General features: G+C 32.8%; 1 protein-coding gene across 1 annotated transcript; it reads left to right on the top strand.

Annotated features, from left to right (window-relative positions):
* The first annotated feature begins 10159 nt into the window (after positions 1-10159).
* On the top strand, positions 10160-21861 carry LOC133205650 (uncharacterized). The gene is made up of 7 exons (XM_061341496.1): positions 10160-10233; positions 11005-11104; positions 14759-14872; positions 17717-17799; positions 18566-18689; positions 20655-20698; positions 20902-21861. The coding sequence occupies exons 2-7, from the start codon at positions 11010-11012 to the stop codon at positions 21615-21617; spliced, it is 1176 nt and encodes a 391-aa protein (XP_061197480.1). The 5' UTR covers positions 10160-10233; positions 11005-11009; the 3' UTR covers positions 21618-21861.
* Positions 21862-23314: the final 1453 nt, after the last annotated feature.

A 23314-nucleotide genomic window follows, 5' to 3' on the forward strand; every position in this document is an offset into this window, starting at 1 on the left:
AGCCCCTAACCCAGGGGCCATGAAATTCACAATTTTGTATAAGTCAACTTTGCTTATCATAACTGTACACTTAGTTTATCTGTAAAATATCCAGGAACAGAGAAGATTTTCAAAGAAATAATGCATTTTTACTATATAGTTAATAGAACTCCCTCTTCCAGCAGTACCCTGACCCTGGGGCCACAATTTTGGAAGAGGCACCCCTGCTCATCAAACTATATACTTGGTTTGTTTGCTTAATACCCAGTTGCAGAGAAATAGATTTCAAAGAAACAATGCACTTTCACAATATAATCATACAGCCCCCCTCCCCACTCCTGCAGAACCCCTCACCCAGGGGCCACAGATTTCACAATTTTGAAGAGGCACCCTTGATCATCATAACAATGCACCTTTTTTATCTGCTTTGTATGCGGGGGAGAGAAGATATTTAAAGAATTTATGCATTTTCACGATATGATCATTAGAGCCCCACCCTTACTTCAGAACCCCTGACCCTGGGGCCGTGAATTTCACAATTTTGGTATACGGCTCAATGCCCATTACAATCATGCATATAGTTTAACTGCATGATGTCCAGGAGTAGAGAAGAAGAATTTTAAAGATAGCACTAATTTTGATGGTTTTAGCCCCACTCCTAAAGCCTTAGGGGGAGGGGACCACGAAATTCACAATTTTTGTTCCTCTTCACTCATAAATGTTCTATACTATAATCGGTTGAATTTGGTTCAGTGACTCCAGAGAAGAAGCTAAAAATGTTCAAATGTTAACGGACAACGCACGACGACGGACGAAAATAGATAGCAATAGGTCACCTGAGTTTCTCATGTGACCTAAAAAAGAAGCTGTTCCCCCTAACACTTTTTATGTTTCCATTTCCCAATATGCATATACCACGCATTGTTTTTATGCTAATATAATATAGATTTCTTGTCATCGATAATTAAGTTAATATCCTAGACATACACATATCTCCCCCATATGATTCAGGCTTGTTATTTTTTTCTTACTGTAAATTAGCCTTTTGGGGAATATAAAAACACGAAAAAGCATATCTCTGTATGCTATATAGGGGGAGATCTTGATCAAATAAACTATTGTTTGTTATATATTTATGCAAAGAATTAAATGAAAAGGGGTGTCTATTCCGGATATTTACGACCAAGATTTAATAAACCAATTTACACAGCCATATTTGTTCAGTTTTAATTAATATCGATGTTTTTCTTTTGAGCATACAACGGATAATTAACACACCAGGACTTAAGGTTTGAGGAAATTGATACTGGACTAATATTTAAAAGTTGGCAGATAAACAACGGTTTGATTTATTTCTTTCAAAATTGGAATTGGAAGGAAAAAAATCTGTTAGTTTATCTAAAGCTTCGACATATCATTTTAATGAAGCCCTAACATCGATTTCTTAAGCGCTCCCAATGTGTTATCGGTCCCTTTGTTCTTGACAATTTTCTTTTTAATTTTCCAGCCATTGCACAGATAGGAGAAAATAAATCTGACTTTTCTGATATTTGGGCATATGCATTATTTTATGAGTGGGATAAGGGATATCCATCGTAGCAAAATTACTGCGTAATTTCAACCCCGAAGTCATCATATCTCTTAAAATTATTGACTTTGGTCTTTTATGAGAAGCCATCTCTTGAACCCGATATTGGAAATGAAAACGCTTTTTGGAAAAGTAATCACAAATATTTCATAGCTCATGTGATCCAAATCTATTATAATAATAATAATAAAATAAAAGAGTTAATAAATGAAAACAAAATGAACGAAGACAAAACAAATTTAACAGTAAATAATGAAATATCGTGTGAAACAATTCTCTCTCTCTCTCTCATTAGCAGTATACCCGAAGCTTTCAGGTGCCTATCGCCATCGTTAATGACAGGATCTGCTTTTGCCTTCACTATAGGCACTCTAATGCGATTAATTGAATAAGAGGATGTTGAGATGGCATGGTCGCAGTCGTACGTCAAAATGGATACGATCGTATGCGGAAATTAAACGCTAATACCGTAAACTCAGAAACACGAATATCGCTAATGATTTCTATATAATCCGATCAATCTTCGATTTATGAGCAACAAAGACATTTTTAGCCATGAAAAATAAAATTTGGAATTTAGAAAATCATTTAAAACGCGCTATCGGGACTCCAGCGGTCCTTGTTGGTTTGCACATGCGCATGACAATGAAATAGTTCTCACTATCAGCAGGGGCCGGATTATGATAGTGGTTAAAAGCAATGCTCGGAGGACACTTAGAACAGCCCTGGTGATTGAATTATAGAACAAACTCTGGATATTAAAGCAAAATGAAGATCAATATTGATCCGAGTCCGAGAGGAGCTTTCCGATATTGAAAACCATTTAGCGTTGAATGTGGTTTCATTACACACACTGCCTTAAATGGGAGAGGGTTACTGTTACTGCCAGATTTAGGAGGAAACGTAAACATATGAGAAATTCGATATTACCTTTTTCTTGAAAGGTAAGAAAGCATAAAATAATAATATTTTTCTTTCCCGTGCGATAAATTTATTTTTCTTGCACCTTTTTCTCTTAACAAATGAAAATTATTTTGACTGGAAAATAAATCAGTGTCTTTACCGATGCAGTATTGAAGGATTCAGATTACTAATTAGAAGACATAAATATCGAATGACTTTAGACAATTAGTCTTGAATTGTGCGAGTTGTATTTAATAATCCCTCTGGTACATGGCAAAAACTTCCATATGCATGATGTATGAAATGAAGAAAAAATTACAACTTCTTATAAGAATTTAAAAAAGAGAAAGAGATGTTTGACTCTAATGTCTGGTGTCTCTTTTTTAAAGACAATTCATCAACAAATGTCAATAATTCCACAGATTAGACTTTTTTCCTTCAGCTAAGAGAAATAGAACTCTAGAAAGCTATTTCTGTTAGCCGTAAAGTATCCCCATCGCCAGCCTAGCTTTTAGTTTTTTAACATTAAGGGATCTTTCCCTAATGGAATCCGAGTAAGAATCTGCTAAGCGTCTGATGATAAGTCGAAAGTAACAGGGCAGAATATCAGAACCATGGAGTATATAAGGACATAATTGTCAATATTTACAAAAGATCCTCCCAAAAAATCGTTAAGAACTTCAATAGGTATACGTTATAACAGTTGAATTATACAATTTCTTTTTTTTTAAATTTTGTTAAAACGAAGAACTTTAAATCTTGCACCCTTTTTATGACGTAAGCAAGCAAGCAAGCAGTGACTGTTAGTGGGGGTAATGTACGGACTGCTGGGTTCTGAAACATTTATATTTCCCATATGTCTGTTACATGCATATACTTTCCATGAATTTCCCAGAATAAATTCATCCCAGGGGGGAAATATTAAAAATATCTGACAATATCAACGATGCTTCCCATCGATGTACGAATTATCATTACAGGAATTTCATACGAATTAGTAGTGCTCAAGAGGCGTCGCGCCGAGAATACCAAGGGAACATAAAACGAAATTAGCAACGGAAAAATCGCAGCTTCACATGCTTTAAAGGAAAGTAGACGAATTCGTGAATGAAAATGGGCATAATAAATGGAAATTTTGGTACATCAAACACAATATATGGATTTTGTAACATATTAATGTGAGAGCATATTTATTTACATGTATCCTCAATACATGTAAATACATTCATGTATCGATATATGCATTCATAAATCTTGTAGAAATAGAGAACAGAAGTCTATCAAAACATCTATATAAAAATCTGTCAAAATATCTATAAAAAGATCCCAAATACGATCTCTTTCAGAGAATGACGGAAAACAAGTTTTTTTTTGATTTTTGTAAAAAGCAAAACAGAATCTGCATGATGGAATGGAGAAAGGAAAAATGATTTTTGCGATTTGATTTACAGATAATTTGTATGTAAATAACAAAGAAATATACATCTAAAGGTGAAAAGAACAATAGAACAGTCGATGAGATATTCATATAATTCTTATATACAAATTTTATGAAAGCCCCTGCAATTGAGTTTTTTTTCTCTTACTACAATTGAGGACAAGGTAAACTGAAAACTTTTTTGCTGAGGGGAAAAAGTGAACAATTTGTGGCATATCGATTCGACCAATTTGCTACTTAGAATTAAGATATGATTTTTCAGCTGCTAACTCCCTGATCACTAATTAGACATTATCTCAAGTTTTCTATAATTACTGAAAACACCATAAATTCCGGTGTGCATTGGCTATTGAAACTGTATCCGTCATTTTTTGTTTCTGATGATTATTCGTGCACATGAGCGCACATATTTACTAATGGACTCCGAAGTTCTATTTTGTCGTCTGCTTTGAAATGTGACGTCACCACATTTCTGTTCCCTAGAAGGTACATTAAGAAGACATATCTTCAAAAATCACAATTTATGGATGAAATTTAAATAAATGGAAACATCGATTCTGCATTTCACTTTCTTTCCAGAACAAGGATTACTTAAAAGAAGCGGAAATGTGTTGTTTTAAACTCTCTGATGCATTTTGGCTATTAAATATTTTTGTTAATTTGTAAAAATGCTCCTGGTGAGATTACGTGAAGCCTGGGGGCTCAAAACATTGTTCAATTTGTGTTTATTGAATAATTCAATTTAAAATCAGCAGAGATTGGCTAATTCTGCACACGAAAGAAAATCAAACCCAATTGCTTCACGCATTTAAACACTAAATGCTCCGCAATTTCACTCGCATGTGTCAGCTCTCTATACGTGATAAATTTACGGTAAACACGTCACATAATTATCACATAATTCAAATGCGATTTCGGGATATAGGATTGATGAAGCACTGTGATGACTTTGTTTTGCTCTCGATTTCGGATTTTGCTTCGGGACAAGGCAAGACAGATTTTATGCAAACACTATGGCACCAACGAAACATTCATAAAACACATTTGCTATCAATACTAGCTTGAACTGCAAGCCCTGGAGTCTTCTGTCAGTGCTCCTATACTTTTTTCAGGTGGTTAGTTTATGAAATACATATGTCAATATAAGTGTCACTTTGCCAAAGACTAAAAGTCTGTGAGTCTCGAATGGTTTGTACAAGTTTCTAATAGCGGAATAGAAAAGTAGCACCTGGGCTTGATAAAATTGAGTGTTAGAATTTTGTATCCTAAATGTACACGTGTTCTACAATTGTAACAAGTTTTAACGCAGTCAAATCACAACTCTAGGTGGAGTGACATTTTGAAAGATTTTCACACATAATCTTTTTTATTAGCTATGGCAATTAACACCAACAAGTAGTCTACAGGTGTACCAAGGTTTTTTTTTTAATATCAGACCCAAAATGTTGGTAGATCGAGTAGCGACTCTAAAGAATTCCGTTCATTCTATTTTTAGTAACTATTGCAACCAATTAGAACTGATATTCGGTACTATAGTGTAGTATACATGTGTCCAAAGTATTACAGAAATCAGAACGATATTGTAGGGGGGGGGGGGTAGCGTTTTTAAAGAATTTCACAGAAAGTTCTATTTTTCGTAAGCATGACAATAACATTGGTCGAAATCGAAAACCCTTTCAGAATTCTGTATCTTAGTATATTTTACTAGTGTACTTAGTGATAACGAAATCAGATCAAAAGAGTAACTAACTGAAAGAATTTTAAAAGAAAATTCTATTCATTAACCATGACAACAACTTTCATTAAAATCAAAAACCGATCTGATCTTAGTGTAGTGTACTTGTGTACCAAGTTTTGTTTAAATGTGACCAAAACTGAATCATTTTAAAAAATCGCTTACCGTCAAACAGACAGAAGGATACAGACACCTTAGCATCCATTAAGCTCTTCTGTAACCAATAGAGCTGGAAAACAAACGTTTTCCTTTTTCTGAATCAATTAACATCGTTTTAAATTGAATTAAAATAATTTTTTTCCTTAAAATTGCAGCACAAATTGAAACCAAAGTTCTAAACCCTGCAATTTTATCATTTTTCCGGTTTATTTGTCTAACGTGTCTTGATTGCAAGTTCCAGTCGAGACAGCTTCCAGAATTTCTTCTTTATTAAGTAATCGAAAGCTTCAAATTGGTCTCTTTTTTCGTTACCAGTAATGAAGTACCATCGTACCATTTTCCCAATCTAAGTAAGGAAAGACCCGTATTTTTCATTAGCATGTGTCCAACTTTAAAGAAAAATGGAACTATAATTATCGTACTAATTAAATCCCTTGATTAGTGTGGTTAGTTATATATCGCTAGAGGTGATGGAAAAAATTAAAAATAATAGCAAAATTTAAGATTATTGAAATTCACCATTCAGATGCATGTACTTGAGTGAGAATGATCATATAAGCATCTATACATTAATAGTGCTTAAGCTAACTACTCATGAAACTGCATCTCGGCCGTGCAAACTATACAAAAACTGAATTGAAACATACAGTCACAGTGTAAAGTGACAATTCGAGAGGCATTTGATGCAGACCAATTGCAGTCTTTTTCTAATTAAGCGGGAACAACATCTCTACGTGTTCACGTTGCCTTGAACATCCATTGCTTAGTTTGTCATACTCAAGAATTTAAGAGCATTCCTGAAAAAACAGTCATGTCAAGGGTTTCTTTGTAGATATGAACATCTATGTTTTTGTAACACTTCCAAGACAGTTAAGATTTTACATGCGCTGGGTCAATTCGTCGAGTAATTTATTGTAAAAGAAAAGTATCGGTCATATATACATTTAGTAAAAGTAAGTCGAAAAAAAAAATATCATGGAGCATAATCAAGACCTAACTACATGTAGGTGGTTGTAGAGATAGTTAAGGGTCTTACAAACAGAAAGTAACTATTCTATTGGAATGTGTTGTCATTACAAGGAAGCATGACAATGCTCTCAACTGGACAATCCTTCTGATACTAAAAACAACAGTGAACAACCATCCAATACAATTCTATCGCTACAGCAGATTCCTTAATACCTTTTTCCCAATCTGTCAATTAACATCCGAGGTGATATGGAAAAATTTAATCTTTCTTTTTGTGTCTAGGATTAATATCTCGCGTTTCGTGAGGGATTAGCAAATAAAGTTTTCCTCTGTTATGGAAAGCAATTATTTGATGGACTTTTTGTCGTGCGCTGTACACTTATTCCATTTAGCATCTTACTCTGCAAAGCAGCAATATTTCCGATCGGGCCTAATCATGTCAATTAAGAATTCGTTAGTGAAAATGTACGCGCGTTATTTCAGTCAACAGGACAGCTTAGATCCTTGTTAATCAATAAGAAGGCGAGAAGAAGATCTTGTTTGTCAAATCAAAGTGACATCAATTGCTTGATCTTATTGATTCATAACGGGTGAAACAGAAATTGCAGCCAACCAGAGACCATACTTTTCTTAGAAATGTCGCTCCAAGTTGACACGGAGTATCCGTTTTGGTCGCTGAGGACACAAAAATGATTCGGGTCTCTATCATCTCAAAAAGTTGATTAACCAGATTTTTCCATTAAGCATGTGTAACCAGCATGCTTTATCAATGTTAATTACACTAAAACAGGAATTATACCCATGGTACAAGCCTCTATGTAGCATTGGGTGTTAGATGCAATGTACAGAATTAAGAGCCCGGAAATCTGTAATAAATAAAAGTTTATGCAACTAGACAGTCCTTGAGACATGTACTTAATTTAATTTTCAAATAAAATTCAGTAAACAACACTTGTACTAATGATAGTAGGATTTATAGTCGTAGGAATAAAAGAAACGTGATTGAGCAGTATTTTCGACATTTGCATGCGTTCCCATTCAATATCACCAAGACGGTTACTACTTGTATGGGTGAAGAACTTATGAAATCTTAAATATACTTTCATATGAACTTTTTTTTCAATTAAAACAATCTGTAATGAATACAATCGATCACAATAGACACGTCGATTATCTAGAAATCTCTGCAACTTTGAAGGCGAACTGCCTATACAAATGGAGGAAGCCAAACATTTTTATCTCTAAAACCCTGCAAACCTAAATCCCCTGGGTGTATCAATAATGTATAAACGCATCATACACACTCTCAATCGTTGATTACTGTGTTCTTTATCTAATGCTTCTTTATCAAATATTAAAGTACCATCCAAGTGAATAGTACTCCATGAACGTTAACACGCGACTCACAAAAGACACCTCAAATCCCGGCACTAAACCAAGACGTTAAGTAGTTCCTGAGCTTTGAAGGGAGCGGGAGAAGGAGGCTAATCTTTTCCTCCGATAACTGAATAATGGCTTCGTGTACAATAATTAGAACATACTTGTAATATTTCGGTCACAACAATATGACAAAGATGCGTCATTAAGGGTAGTCAATTGGATAGGATGCAAAATTAATTTAACCGTGTCGCATTGTTCTCTCATTGACTACCAATTCCTTGTCTCTTCATTTGTATTGTAAATGAGTATGACTCTAGTTTTTGCCATTTGGTCCTTTCACAATAAGAATCCATTTTGCCAATAATTTTTAGCAGTGTCTCTTAACTTCAATTTCTTGAATTCTGAAAAAAAAGAAGACAATTTCTGGAAAGAAATATATGTGATATTCTCAAGAATATACCGAGATACCCAATTTACTTAAAATTGAAACTTTATATTTTATATGATTGCATTATCTTTTTTTACTCCATTACAATAAGGCAAACCTTCAAAAATACATGTAAATTAACTCAATTAACAATTAATAAACAAACCGATAAATAAAATAAATAAATAAATAAATATGATAACATGTGCACCAAAAGATTTGTTTTAACACTGCATTTAAAGAGCTCCTGTCAATAAATATCCCCATGTTTTGTTTTTTTTAATTATTTATCGGGTATTGCTACTGATTAACAACGGCCTGAAATTTTTCAATACTATCGACTCGATGCTAAAGATTTTTTTGAAACTTGAGAATGAGAACAATTCATATGGTGTTTGTTCCTAAGTTTGCCCTTACAATAATTAAAATCTGAAACCCATTACGTCCAATATCCGCCATTGTAATAAACTGGGAATTTTTAATCGAAAAATTTCAATAACGTATAGCTTTTCAAATAAGAAAATGGTGAAAATATTTGATGAGGTGTCCCTTAAAAAAATTAATAAGAGGCATTGAAAACTTAATATTTTTTTTAAAACAACCCGTTGAACTTTTCTTTGTTTATTTCAATTACAAGAAAATACAATAATGTACCATAGGTTTTATAGGTTCAATTATCTACATATGTTTATACATAAACAACTGTATATTAATTAATCTATTATGTGAAGAACATTAAATGATAATTCATTAACACAATAAATATTTAATAGTAATCGGTGACTGAACAAGGATTTCGATTTTTTATTTGGGGGAGGGGGTAATAAAAATTCCTGACAAGAAAAAGGACAGTGAATTCTGATATAATTGTTTGTTATGCTTTTGATTAGTAAAAATAGTTTATTAAATGTACTTTTAACATTTTCAGAAGTTATGATAACTTTTTTCCAAGCTATAAACGAAAATGCAAAGGTGGGGTGATTCCAAGGGGAAAATACCCGCCGTTTGCGCCCCTCCCCTGAAGTTCTCTACTGTTACTCTATTCGTTTATACACGAACTTAATACATGTACAATTCTCAGTATAAGAAATATATAATGTATAAATCTTCCAGTTTTTGCATGAATAAGACATAGAGGGAATTACAATGTACAGGTAAGGGTATTTACAACCTTTCGACAAACAGCTGATCAGAAGCACATAAGTATATAGCGGACTATTCAAACACAGTACCCCGAGATCAATGACCAACTTCTATACACACCCAAACATCAAAGTACGCATCGACGTCTTTACCTGCTAGAGTCAATAGTTTCTAAAAGTTGATGCGAAAAACGGAATTGGGTTTAAGGAAGATTTTCCGTTTTAATGAGATTTTCGTCTATTTTGTCTCTCGCTCTTAAAAGTTTTGCAACAGGGTTCTTCTGCAACCTGCTGGGTGAAGCGTGTCTGTACTCTAGCATCATGGAAAAACCCGCACGAACGAATTTTAATGTTCTCTTAAACATTCAATCATTAATGCTTTCTGAAGGTATATTACGTGTCTAGTCTGTTTTGATAAGATTTTCTCGATATTTTGTCTTCAAAATAAATGTTTTCCCTGCAAACAGACGGTTGTGCTACAATCAGAGGAATATTATTATCTTAAGAAGCAAGGTAACCTTTTTGAATATTGCTTAATCAATATAAAAAAAATACTTCGGATCAATATATGAAGTTAATTTTTCATTATTTCATTAATAAACTGTGAATAGGGGGGAACTGGGGAAAAAAGAGAGACGATGAATTTTATTTTTGATTATTGGCATAAATAATTCAAATTAATCAAAGTTAGCATGGGCGTAACCAATGAAGCTTCATGTTGCACTTGTTTATATTGAATCTCTGCGATAAAATTCTACAACACAGTAGTTACTTTTTTGTTATCAAAAAGTATCCTTTTTTAAAGAATCAAATTCTTCATTACTTCACCGTCATTTTCAAAATTACCAAATTTTAACTTTGTGAGACCATGTCTATTTTAAAAAGCTGATTCACTGTCAATTCCTACAAAAAGAAAACTCAAACTAGGGTATATAAAATGTATTCACTACCAACATGTGCCTCCAATAAATTCCAAATTTAAGAACAGATGGAATGGTCAAATCAAATCGTGATAAATTAAAAGTTTCCGTAACATCTTAAAAAATAATTGTTGTGTGATTCTTCCATTCATGATGGAACAGATTGTCAATGAATATAACAAAATTGAAATATCTTTTGTTTAGTCTCTGATAAGGAAAATTACGAAACCAAACGTATTCAAATCATCCGCATCCACAAAACTGCGAACGCTGTTATCTAAGTTTATCAAAAACGTGATTTAAACAACTGAGAACTCCCTGAAATTCTTGCTACAAAATTTTGATTTATCTCTTTAAATTTCAGATATCATGATGACGTGTTCGGGCACTGTGGTTCTTTTAATGTGTATCATCTTCATCTCTTTGCCACCGTCCCTAGCTGACAGAAAATTGTGCACAAAGAGGTAAATTTAAGAACAAAATTATAGTCTTTACTGATGGAAGTGCATGTTACGTTTTTGTTTTTAATGTGCTCGTTTCAAAACTGTGAAGACTATTAAAAGCTCTTGTGAACAGGGGACATCCTCCCCATAGATACTTTTCGGGACTGATGGATATTGTTTTTAAAATTATATTTACAATGTATTCCTTGTGATAAGTTTTAGTCATTATTCTACAAAAAATATCCATTATGCAGTCGGCGTCTCAGGTAGAATTATCATTTATTTCTAGACATCACATGGAATACATTGTTAATAAATCTGAAGAAAAAAAATTAAATCATTAATTAAAAAAAATCAAATTAATAGTCCCAAGGGGATGTACAACATTGGAGAGTTAGGGTGGGTGGGGATGGGGCAGGGATCCTCTCCATATGTACTTATGTACAATGTATTATATTGCATGCATGTGACGAACCAAGTTTTAAATTTTTTAACCAAGCATGATCGGAAATGTTCATTGGATATTAAATCAATATGTGAATAAGTAAAAGGCCTTGGAGTTAATTGAAAATATTTTTTTTTCAATAACTGTTTGCAGACTGCAGAATGCAGTAATTTTAATTTCAAAGACAAAAAGAAAGGGAAAAATTGATAACAGAACATGAAACTGAAAGATGAATCTTAAGAAAAAAATTCTCAGTTAATATTCTACCCTACATTTTAGTCCTTAATTTCAATATCCTTGTGATAGGCCAAAATTAACCCCACAAAAATGTGTTATCCTTATTCCTCTAAAATGAAAGAAAGGTAAAAAAGATTAAATTTTGTAACTCTACCATTAATTGCACTTTTTGATGGATGTTTTGTTACTCAAGTAAAATTAAATTAGAATTGTTATATTTCTAAAATGATTCAAAACCATTGATCCTGCAATAAAATGATTATGTCCATGAAAAACAATTAAATTATACAGAGACATCATTTCCTCATGCAAATACCAAATTGGGATTGAAAAACAGAAAGAAAAAAATGAGAGTGATTTATTCTACTAAATAAATCTTATTCCACAAAAAGCTTTTAGCAGTGCATGATTAATGCAGGAGCACGGTATACATAATTCATACATTTTGATGAAGAAGACTGAAAAATTTTCTTGCCACTGTTTTGAATTGTTATTACTCTATTTTTCAAAATGAATATCCATTTGGATGCCAACAAGTCTGTAATTGAATATTGGAAATCAATACCAAGTCTTGCAATCTGGAAAATGAAAACAACTGAAAAAAGGAGAGTGTAAGTCAAAGATATCACCCAATCCTTCTCTCTCAAATTTCCTTTTGGGGTGAAAAAAGGAAACGATGTTTGCAAGTAGGAATAACTAATTCTTTCCAATTCCATACTACTAATGAAAACAGAAATGCAAAAATATAATCAGGGATATTTGCTTGTCTGTTGCAGTTAATCTTTTTAAAATCCTTTGGGAGACATTTCTAATAATGCAACGTTAGCGAGCTATGGTCATGTGTAACCCTGCTAAGAACATTGAGGCTCTTTAACTTGTTATTCTGTCATTTTCAATTATTGGCCACTCAAGCAAGCTAAAAGCATGAAATGTTTTAGTTGTCCCTCAGGCGTCACTGTCAAAACTCCGATATTCTTTTTCATATCATACATTATTCAGTCGAAGAAATATTTTGGCATACCATGTATATATAAAGATGTTGTTGCTATGTGAAATGCAGTCTGGTTTAGGAAACTTCTTCTCTAATTTTTTTTTTTTTTATCAAACCACATAATTATTCAGTTCTCTGAGAATGGGATACATCTATAAAATTAATTATAAACTTTTGCTTTAACACTTAAAAATCGTAGCAAAAATAAAATTCCCAAATATTTTTTCTCAATTTGTATTTGAACTTGTACCTATATTATCCAAAAAAAAAAAAGAATCAATTTCCCATATTGGAAGCATGATTTTCTGTGCATCATGAATCAACTCTTACATTAGGTTATATAGCTGCTGGTAATAATTTAGTACGGGAATAAGATTTTTTTAAAAAAAATTCTATCTATTGGTGACAACATACCACCTCTAAAATTTAATCAGACAGTGACTTTTGGATAATTTACCTGATTCATGACTACAGATCACATTCCCTTATAGTTAATAGGATTATACATCTGTCTGATAATACTTCTCCGAGTTTCATATTCAATCTGCCAAATTATTGATTCTCTGAAGAAATGGAAAAATAAGCTGCTAAAAGTTAAAAAAAAATCAAACATTCAGAGCTGTGAAGTTCAGAAAGGAGAAGAATTTTTATTTAAATGTGATTTTTATGTAAGATAATACTTGATATGCATTCTGGCTGAGATATCAGAAAATTTAATGAAGGGTTCCGGGCTGCAAAAGTGATACTACAGCAATAATTATGTATTGATTTAATTACTGATGAAACGGCAGGATGACAGCGTGTTCACGATCCCTCCTCCACCTCCCTGACTTACCAAACCCCCAAACATCAAAACCAATCTGATTAGACAAAAATTCACAGGATATCTCAGCACTTCCTTAATCTATCATCAAAACTGGCAATAGCGAATCACTGATGAATTTTACATGCTGGAATAATTTTATTGATACAAAGTTCACGGCAGTCATTAGTGTTATGATGAGATGGAGAGTCAAAGTTATGGGGATTAGGGATAAACTTTGCTATCATCTGATTCTGGCAAATTAGTTCTTCAGTGGGCTAGAAAATGAAGAGTAACGAGTTTCATATTAAAAAAAAAAAGAAGAAAATGTCTGAATGTCCTGCTTTTGTCATATATCCCAGAAAGAAGCATTGTACCAAATGTAGTTTTAATATTATTTGATTTTTACTATCAAGAAACACATTTCTTCATATTAATGGCCAAACAGGCAAAGTCATTAAAAATTGTAATTTTAAAAAAAAATGGAATTCTTTTAGAGTTTTTTTTAATTGATTGAAGTAACAAGTCAGAATTTATTTTTAAGATGATTTTTAGAAGTAAGAAGTCTCAAACCAGAAATACAGTCTTTTGCCATCCATTTTCTGGAACTCAGAACTTGCGTGATAACAAAGCGATATATAGGAGATTATGTTGATCATTATGCTGGGAATGACAAAAATTTGTCATCATTTTTTATGTCAAAAAATAGTTTCATTCCAAAGCCGTACAGATTTCTAACAGATTTACGATGATTAAAAAGATTGATTTTTCTCTGTCAGAAGATTTTAATTTCCTGCAAGAATGGTCTCAAAAATGAAATGATTATTTCACATCAAAAATAACAATCTCTCAATCTCTTGGAAAAATTATTATTAAAGGTTTATGATCAAGAAAATAATCCAGGAAAAAGATTTGTGCCCAGGTAGTGAAATCAGATGATGCATATATTTTTGAAGTGATTTTTTTACAGGAAGGGGGGTCCAGGGAAGGGGGTTAATTTTGACTTGGTTCGTAAGTTGGATGCTTGCAAACAAACTGTTTTTGATACATGTATTGTAATCTAATGTCTGAATGAAACCCAGTGTATATGATGAAGAGTTAATTGACATTTTTTGGGTCAAGATAAACTCATACATTTCTATTAAACCAAAAAATGGATATAAATTTTAAGTACATAATGATTAAAAATTTTCTTTTAAGGGTTGAGGGAGTGACTACGAAAGTGCCGCAGACCAGACGCATTCCTGCAAAATGTTCGAACTGGGACCGAGCCTGGACATGGGTCACCCACTCAGACTGTGGTACCAAATATGAGTAAGACTGTCTTAAATAATCAGTCTAAATTTTGCAGTGATCCACTAATGAAAATGTTGTCCTAGATTATCTTGCTTATGTATATTTGCTATTAATGACCAGTAGTACATTGTATTTGAATATACCTGAACACTTTATAAGCTGGTAGACTATTATCAGTTTTTGATTGAGACACTGCCTAATTTTGGTAATAAAAATATTCTTAGACATCTCATTTATGAGGGTTAAACATAAAATTTTAAAAATCTATTTTTCTTCTAAATACATTTTTTACTTGTATTTGGTTTCTTACAAATTGATATAAATGCTTAAAAATTATATATTTTAAGTAATTGCATTCAAAAGCATTTTCAGTTTTAATGGTGTGAAAGCCTATTAGGTACATGTACAGATTCTTGATATTTTAGAATCATTTCTATAGATTTATGACATAAAGGCACAGATCAAAGTCTTACAAAATTTCACTGACTATAATATGCATTAAAGTGCTAATTATTTTACATTTATTGAATTAGTTTTGAAAATTCAAGGGAAAAATCATTTGATGTAACATCAGAAAAAAATCAACCATGATCCCAACTGCTGTAAAAATTAATTACGCTATAATGATCATTACCCTTCCTGTTCGGCATTTATTCTAAAAAAAATAATGTCTCTGCTTCTATGCAATTTTCAAATTGAAACACTGTATTTGATGTTTTGAACACTTCTTTGAAGTATGGGTCTAACTGCTTTGGACCTCCTCTTATAAAACATCAAACAAACAAAGGATTCTAAGGCTGAAGTTGTTGCAATCAAATAACAACACAGAGAAACAAATAGAGGGATGTTGTAACACCATGTTTACTAATGCAGGATAAAAGTGTCTCGTTTATTTTATCCCTCCATTATGGCAGAAAGCAATTGATTCCATTAGTGGGGAATCAAGATCTTTTTTTCCAGAAAAGCAAACAATGAACTTCTATGTTCCTTGGCCTCTGCCACAAAAGTGTTTGAAAATCTCGTAATTGTACATCAATTTCATAGCGACAATGGCCACTGAGTAGAGGGAAGCTATCAGGAATCTTTAGCCAAATGTCTTTTAATTTGTCATGTGGAAATGTTTAAGGTCATTAATCAAGAATGGAGTCCAATAAATGGGGAGCTATTTATCGTAAGCTGTACAAATTTTATGTCCTGTTATGGAAATTTCGCAGTATAAATTGCCGTTTTAATCAGAGTGATCTGCGACGAGGCTGTATCTGGGTTTGTGCTGGAAGACTGATGACGACAAGACATAGAGATAAAAAAAGAAAATCATCGCCGTCTCTATCTTATATGTTATTCCAAATTTTATTCCCCAATCACTTTTCATAATGGCAGCCCACCGAAATCAATATGAAAAGTCCACAGATAAAAAAAAACAAAACTTTTATTCTTTTTCCTCATAGGATTGTAGCGGAAGTTTAATGGAATTGTTGAACATTTGTATATTGCTCTCTCATGGGATAGATGTGCATTTCTCCTATCAGTGGAGGAAATGAATAAAACACAATAACGTATTGGTTCCAGTTCTATCAGCATTCATGGTTACTCAGCGAATTACAAAACACGCTAATTTAATTAATTTAAGTAACATGACTGGACTACCAATAAAGGTTATTCATGCATGGCTAAGCATTTTATCCTGCTGAAAAATGCCGATCAGATGGAAACAACTATGGGAAATTTTCATTCTCGATAATCTCTTGTGTACAATTATGGATTTAACTGCATCCCAATAAAATTCCTGAACATCCTGATTCTTTACGAGAGCAAAAGGAAAATAATTTTTTTTAAAGAACTGTAATTTGTCACATTTTCAAGAATGAAAAAAAAAGTTTGCTCAAAATAAGATACATATGTGGGTGTTGGTTGCCATGGAAATTTGCTAATTTTCATCAATATTTCAAATTATACATTGACAGATGAAATCCTTGACATTTTAATTTGCTAAAATCTATTATTTCTAAGATTTTAAGGTTAATTTCAACATTGTTCTGTTGCAAATGAAAATAGATATATATATATTACTCAACTCCCAGATTTTAGCGAGACACTTTTGTACCACTTCTACATGTACCACACTTCTTATCCTGTTTTGTTACATATGTTATTACATGAATGTCTTCTATACCCTTACAAATAATTATTAAGAAAATACATTGATAATATTTTTAGGACATTTGTGAAGGTATGGTTTGATACTTTGCACATATAGGCATTTATAAGCACATTTTGAAGAAAAAAAAATGCCTTTGAGAAAAAAAATATCAATAATGTCATACACTCATGAAGTGTCAGAACTGAAACATGTTATCAAAATATATATTACAAAGGTTTGATATTTTCATTTCAATACACATTAATCAACAAAACTTGGTTTTTCTTCCTTCTGATAACATTTAGCTTTGAGTTCTAGTACTTGTACATTTTGGCTTCCATACTACAACTGTATTCCTCAAAACTTGTTCCTGCAACTTCATCAGAAAATGAGCTTCAAATTAATTAAATATCTTATGTATATGAATTTTATGGGAAAAAATTCTTGCCTAAATATATGTGGGTTAACAATCCTGAAAACAAAATGTACATGGGATCTGACATATTTCTCATTTAGGGGGAATATGCTTTTCTTTGTAAAGTACTGATTTTTCTTGGCTTAATCTTTTATCTGATGTCAATGAAGTAAAATTCTTCTTTTTTAAAATGAAACTGGTCTTCAAGAAGGTGATCGATACAATATGATTGATGCAAATATGATATTAAAAGTATTTCAGAGTATTGATTTTTTTTTTCTAACTTGACATCTCAATTTTTTGACAGGATCACCTACATTGAGTTACCCCAGCACCAGCAGTACAGACTGGTGTATGAGTGCTGCCCTGGGGAGAAGGACTGCAAGCCTGGTAAGATTATGTGTTAACAATTACCAAATAAAGGACTTAATTATAGCATGTACATGCAACTATCAAACACTGGTATACTTTGTATTTGTTCATAGCTTGATTAACTGAATATCATAAAATATCACTGAAATATTTCGGATGTTTGTAAATGCGCTATATTGTAAGCCATGCTGTATACTAAGTCGTATACTATACCTCTTTAAAACTTAAATTTAAAACAGGGCAAAAGTGTGATACTCAAGGCAAAAATAACCCTGTAAACTGTACTGTAGATCACCAACTTTTCATGACACCTTATTTCGGCAAGAAATTTATTTGGTATTTACTGTGAAATCACTAATTTTCGTGGGTGTTTAATTTTCATTATGTTTTCAAGGTACGAAGAGACCCACAAATTCATTTCCACCATGAAATGTAAAATGTCATATACATAAATACTCAACTATTCTTCATCCATGAAATCAAATCCCCACAAACCCATAGTTTCTGCTCAAACCACGAAAAATTTACCTTACGAAAATATGTGATTTTACAGTATTAGCGAGACATAATTTGGTTATTATTATATATAACATTTGATAATACAATGCGAGAGGAAAATTTTTGTGAGCAGAGGGTCTCATGTAATTACGTGAAAATAAAGTTCTAGCCAATAAATTGTGATTTACAGTATGCACAGTTAACAGTCTTATGATACATGTGCCACACCTGTTTGTTGCACAGTTAACAGTCTTATGAGTAAATGAGCCATACCTGTTTGTTGCAGAAGGACAAGCTGAGGATGAATCTGATGAGAGATTCCTTGCTATCACGTTCGGATGTGCCTCTGCTGCTTTCATCATTCTTATCATCATCATCGTCATCAGTGTGTGCAGGAAGAGACATTCAGGGTACAGGTCTATTACAACAGTATCATCAAAAACAGAAACAAAAAAAGAGAAAGGATTAGGCAATATAAAATTAATTTCTAGATTCTCATCCTCCTTCCTTCATAAAACAGCAGCAGGAGGGTAGAATTCATATGTAAAATGATTTAATTTCGTTTATCAAATATTTCATATTCTTTGAATTTTTATTCCCCCAGAGTCGCCACGCGGGCGAAGTGGTTAGAGCATCTGCTCTAGAGTCGCGAAGTAAGGAGTTGATCCTTACGTCACGGGTTCGAATCCCACTGTGGGATGTGGAGACCGGTCCTTCGGATGAGACTGTATAAACTGAGGTCCCGTGTCGCAGTAGGTGCTGGCACGAAAAAGATCCCTCACTGCTCAATGGCCGTAAGTGCCGAGTATAAGACAAAATTTGCAGCTCTCCACCGGCAAATGGTGGTGTCTCCATATGAGTGAAAAATTCTCGAGAGGGACGTTAAACAACATACAATCAATCAATATTCCCCTGGATCGTAAGATCCCTGGGGTATATTGTTTTTGTCCTGTCTGTCTGTTTGTCTGTTTGTCCGTTTGTCTGTTGTCAACTTTAACCTTGCCGATAACTTTTGATTGATTGGAGCTATGACTTTCATATTTCACATGTGTATTCCTTGTGACAAGACCTTTCTTTGGGTACCATCATATTTGACCTTTTGACCTTGATCTTGGAGTTTGACCCACTTTTGCAAAAATTTATGAGACTTTAACCTTGGCCATAACTTCTGAACAGTTGATGCTTGGGGTTTCAAACTTCATATGTGTATTCTTTGTGACAAGGCCTTCCTTTGGATACCAACAAATTTGACTTTGACATAGGAGTTTGACCTACTTTTGAAAAACTTTAACCTTGGCCATAACTTTTGAACAGTTGGTGCTTGGGGTTTCAAACTTCACAGGTGTATTCCTTGTGACAAGACCTTCCTCTGGATATCAACCTCTTTGACCCTTTGACCTTGACATAGGAGTTTGACCTACTTTTGAAAAACTTTAACCTTGGCCATAACTTTTGAATAGTTGGAGCTAGGGCTTTCATACTTCACATATGTAATCCTTGTGACATCACCTTTCTTTGGATACCAACACTTTGACCCTTTGACCTTGACATAGGAGTTTGACCTACTTTTGAAAAACTTTAACCTTGGCCATAACTTTTGAATGGTTGATGCTAGGGCTTTCATACTTCACATATGTAATCCTTGTGACATCACCTTCCTTTGGATACCAACACTTTGACCCTTTGACCTTGACATAGGAGTTTGACCTACTTTTGAAAAACTTTAACCTTGGCCATAACTTTTGAATGGTTGGTGCTAGGGCTTACATTCTTTCCATAGGTAATCCTTGTGACAAGACCTTCCTTTGGATACCAACCACTTTGACCTTGACGTTTTACTTACTTTTAAACAACTTTAACCTTGGCCATAACTTTTGAACAGTTGCAGCTAGGTCTTTCAAATTTCACAGGTATATTCCTCGAGACAAGACCTTTCTTTGGGTACCAACATTTTTTATCTTTTGGCCTGGATTTTGACTTGCATTTGAGAAACTTTAACCTTCGCCATAAACTGCCATACGGGGGCATCAGTGTTTCACAAACACATCTTGTTCAATTTAATATCTAGTCAATACAAGCCTGTTGAGCTTAAATTATAACCAGTTTTTAACATTTCAAGATTTGTATAGGGGACAAAAACATGTTTAATGGGAAAAAATTCCAAGTTTTAAAATTTAAAAACAAATTGAAGTTTGATTTAAATTAAGAGTGAAAAAAAATAATTTTATATGACTTTGGAGACTAATTGTATTAATGCTTCACAAAATATTTCACAGAAGCTTGAAAGCTCCACATCAAGAGTCATAGCACAAAAAATATGATTTACAGAATATCCATTTTGATTTTAGTATAAATATTCTATTTTATACTCACAGATTCATCTTTTGTCCATACAAGAAGGAGTATGAAAATGCTGACGGTATGTTACATATGGCATTCTATCTGTTTGTAATAATGGCAGTGGCATTCTGTAATTCCACATATCTAAATAAGTATCTAAATGAGATGTTGAATATCAAAGAATATATTACATTTATTAAAAATACATTAACATAAAACCACAAATATTCATTGATGGAATTTTCATTCTGCATTTACATTACAAACTGCTTTAAATTTTAGAATCCCCTGTTGATTTAGGTTGCCGTGTTGAACGCTCTGGACCAAATGACTACATCATTGGGGATTTAGGGGAAGATCGTAAACTTGTGATTGAGTCTGAATATGAGGAGATTTGTGACATAAACCCAGCAGCAAAAGAGGCAGACTGGGACAATGTGTATCAAAAAAGTCCCTCTGCTCCCCCACAGGAATTGATGGATGAGGGTCAAGAACCAGCACAGTCTTTGACCAATGACCATGCAGAAGACAATAGAGAACCAGAAAATGTTGGAATGGCATGTAGTTTAGTTGAAACTGATCAAACAGCTCAGAAAACTTTAGTAGACATTGAAGAGAACAACCAGCCTGGAAACGTGTGTGATTCTAACACCAAAAGTGTAAATATTTCTGGAGCTGGATCAAAAGATATTTTGTGTGAAGACTTAAATCATGATGTGCTTGACATTAAACTTCCTACTGAAAGCCATTCTTCTATAGCATTGCTTCAGCCTGTAAAGGCAGAGGACCAAAGTCAAAGCAAGGATTGTGAGAATTCAATGAAAGACACAGATTGTGCTCAAATTCCCACTGAAAGCCTGGATTTAGTGACTGCAACTTCCTCAGAAAATGGTCTTTCTAAAAAGGAAACTGTTAAGTCTTTTGAAGATGCTTCTGAAAGATCAAATGAAGAAAAAAATTCTTGTGATTACAATGGCATGTATGAAGAATTAAAATGAAAGTATTTTTTTTAATTATCTAGAAATCAGCTGAAGCATTTTGTAGCAATGACCCAAGGCATTAAAGTATTTAACTCCATACCTTAATTTATAGACAACATAATATTTCCATTTAAAAATGGACTATTCATGACAGAAGTTTTGCATATACATATGTACATGTAATATTTCATTTATAAATAAATGCTTCATTTTAAAACATTGCTCTTTTGTTTATACCTGAGTAACTATAATAATTAATAAATGATATATATTAATCTATCAATGTTTTTTAAGTCGATGTTTAACTGCTATCACTTCCCGTACAACATATGTAAAATTGTTGAACTTGTGAGGTCAACATGATGATTCAGTAGAATAAAAATAAACTGCCCAGATGAGTAAGATGATCTTCTTCAAGAGAACTTATACCTTGTAAATTATTCTATTAACCTCAAAGAAATTAACAAGAGGTTTAATCAAATTAGCTTAATGATTTCTTTTCCATAAGTGATATTTCTTTACATTCAATGGATGTGTCTTAATTTTGGACCAAGTGCAAGAAAACTACTATTCTTAGTGCATACATTTTAGGTGTAGACCATGTTATAAGCACCACCAATATAATGATTGCTTTAATCTACATATTATACAGTTGAACTTTGGTATCTCAAACACTGATATTCTGAATACCATGGATATATCAAAGTGATTTTGAAGTCCCAAACACTTATTCTTTAAGTATTTTACACTTGATATCTCGAATCCTTGGATATTTCAAAGTATTTTCTTGGTCCCGTTGAATTCGAGATAACGAGGTTTGACCGTAAATTGGAATTTTGATCTTAGAATAAGATTTCTGGTAAAGTGGTTCTAGAGTAGCAGATTGTCCCAAATTCTTAGAGGAGATTATAGCAGCTGCTATGCTATTAGAGAGACCAAGTATATCCCTGTAATATGAATACATATAAAATAAATATCTTGAATGTGTGTAGGGGATCAAACATGTTTTAAAGCAATACGAGCTGCAACTTTGATGACAAAAATTTTTGTTGCAATATTGGAATTAACTATTACAATGGCAAAAAAAAGAACGTTTATAAACTTCTATTGTTTATATTTGTGATGGAAGAACTGATTTTAAGCTTTGATTGAAGGAAAATTACATTATTATCATCCTGTACAATATTGATTTCTCATATAATAGTATACATTCCATTGTACAAAAACCTTTGTTCTGAAAAAATTTAATATTTTATTTTAGTCTAATTGATCATAAAGGTTTAAGTTACATACTGATTTATCATAACAGCACATTTAAATAACAAAAGGAAATTTTCAAAAATTCAGCTCATATTGCTTTAAAAAAAACTGATTATATCAAATAACATTTGTTCTTCTTTGTTCTCCTCTGTTAATCGTTTAATATAGGGACCTGCTTCATTCAAGATTTTCTGCAAGACTACCGTAAATACTCAGCTATAAGTCGTTTTTTTGGGAGTTAAACTTTGATCCAATACTCTTTATCCGACTTATATGCCAGTTATAAAAAGATTAATATTTTAGCGGGTCAATCCCTCTAATTTACGCATAAAAAATACAACCGCCTTATAGGCGAGTATATACGGTAAATAAGATTTCCACAAGGATTGACAGTTTTCTCAATATCAAACATTATTAATATCAACATTTTATCATTAATTTATCATTACTTCCCC

This window comes from Saccostrea echinata, unplaced genomic scaffold (genome assembly GCF_033153115.1).
Source record: "Saccostrea echinata isolate AGI-Se365-2 ecotype Australia unplaced genomic scaffold, CSIRO_AGI_Sech_v1 ptg000054l, whole genome shotgun sequence".
NCBI lineage: Eukaryota > Metazoa > Mollusca > Bivalvia > Ostreida > Ostreidae > Saccostrea > Saccostrea echinata.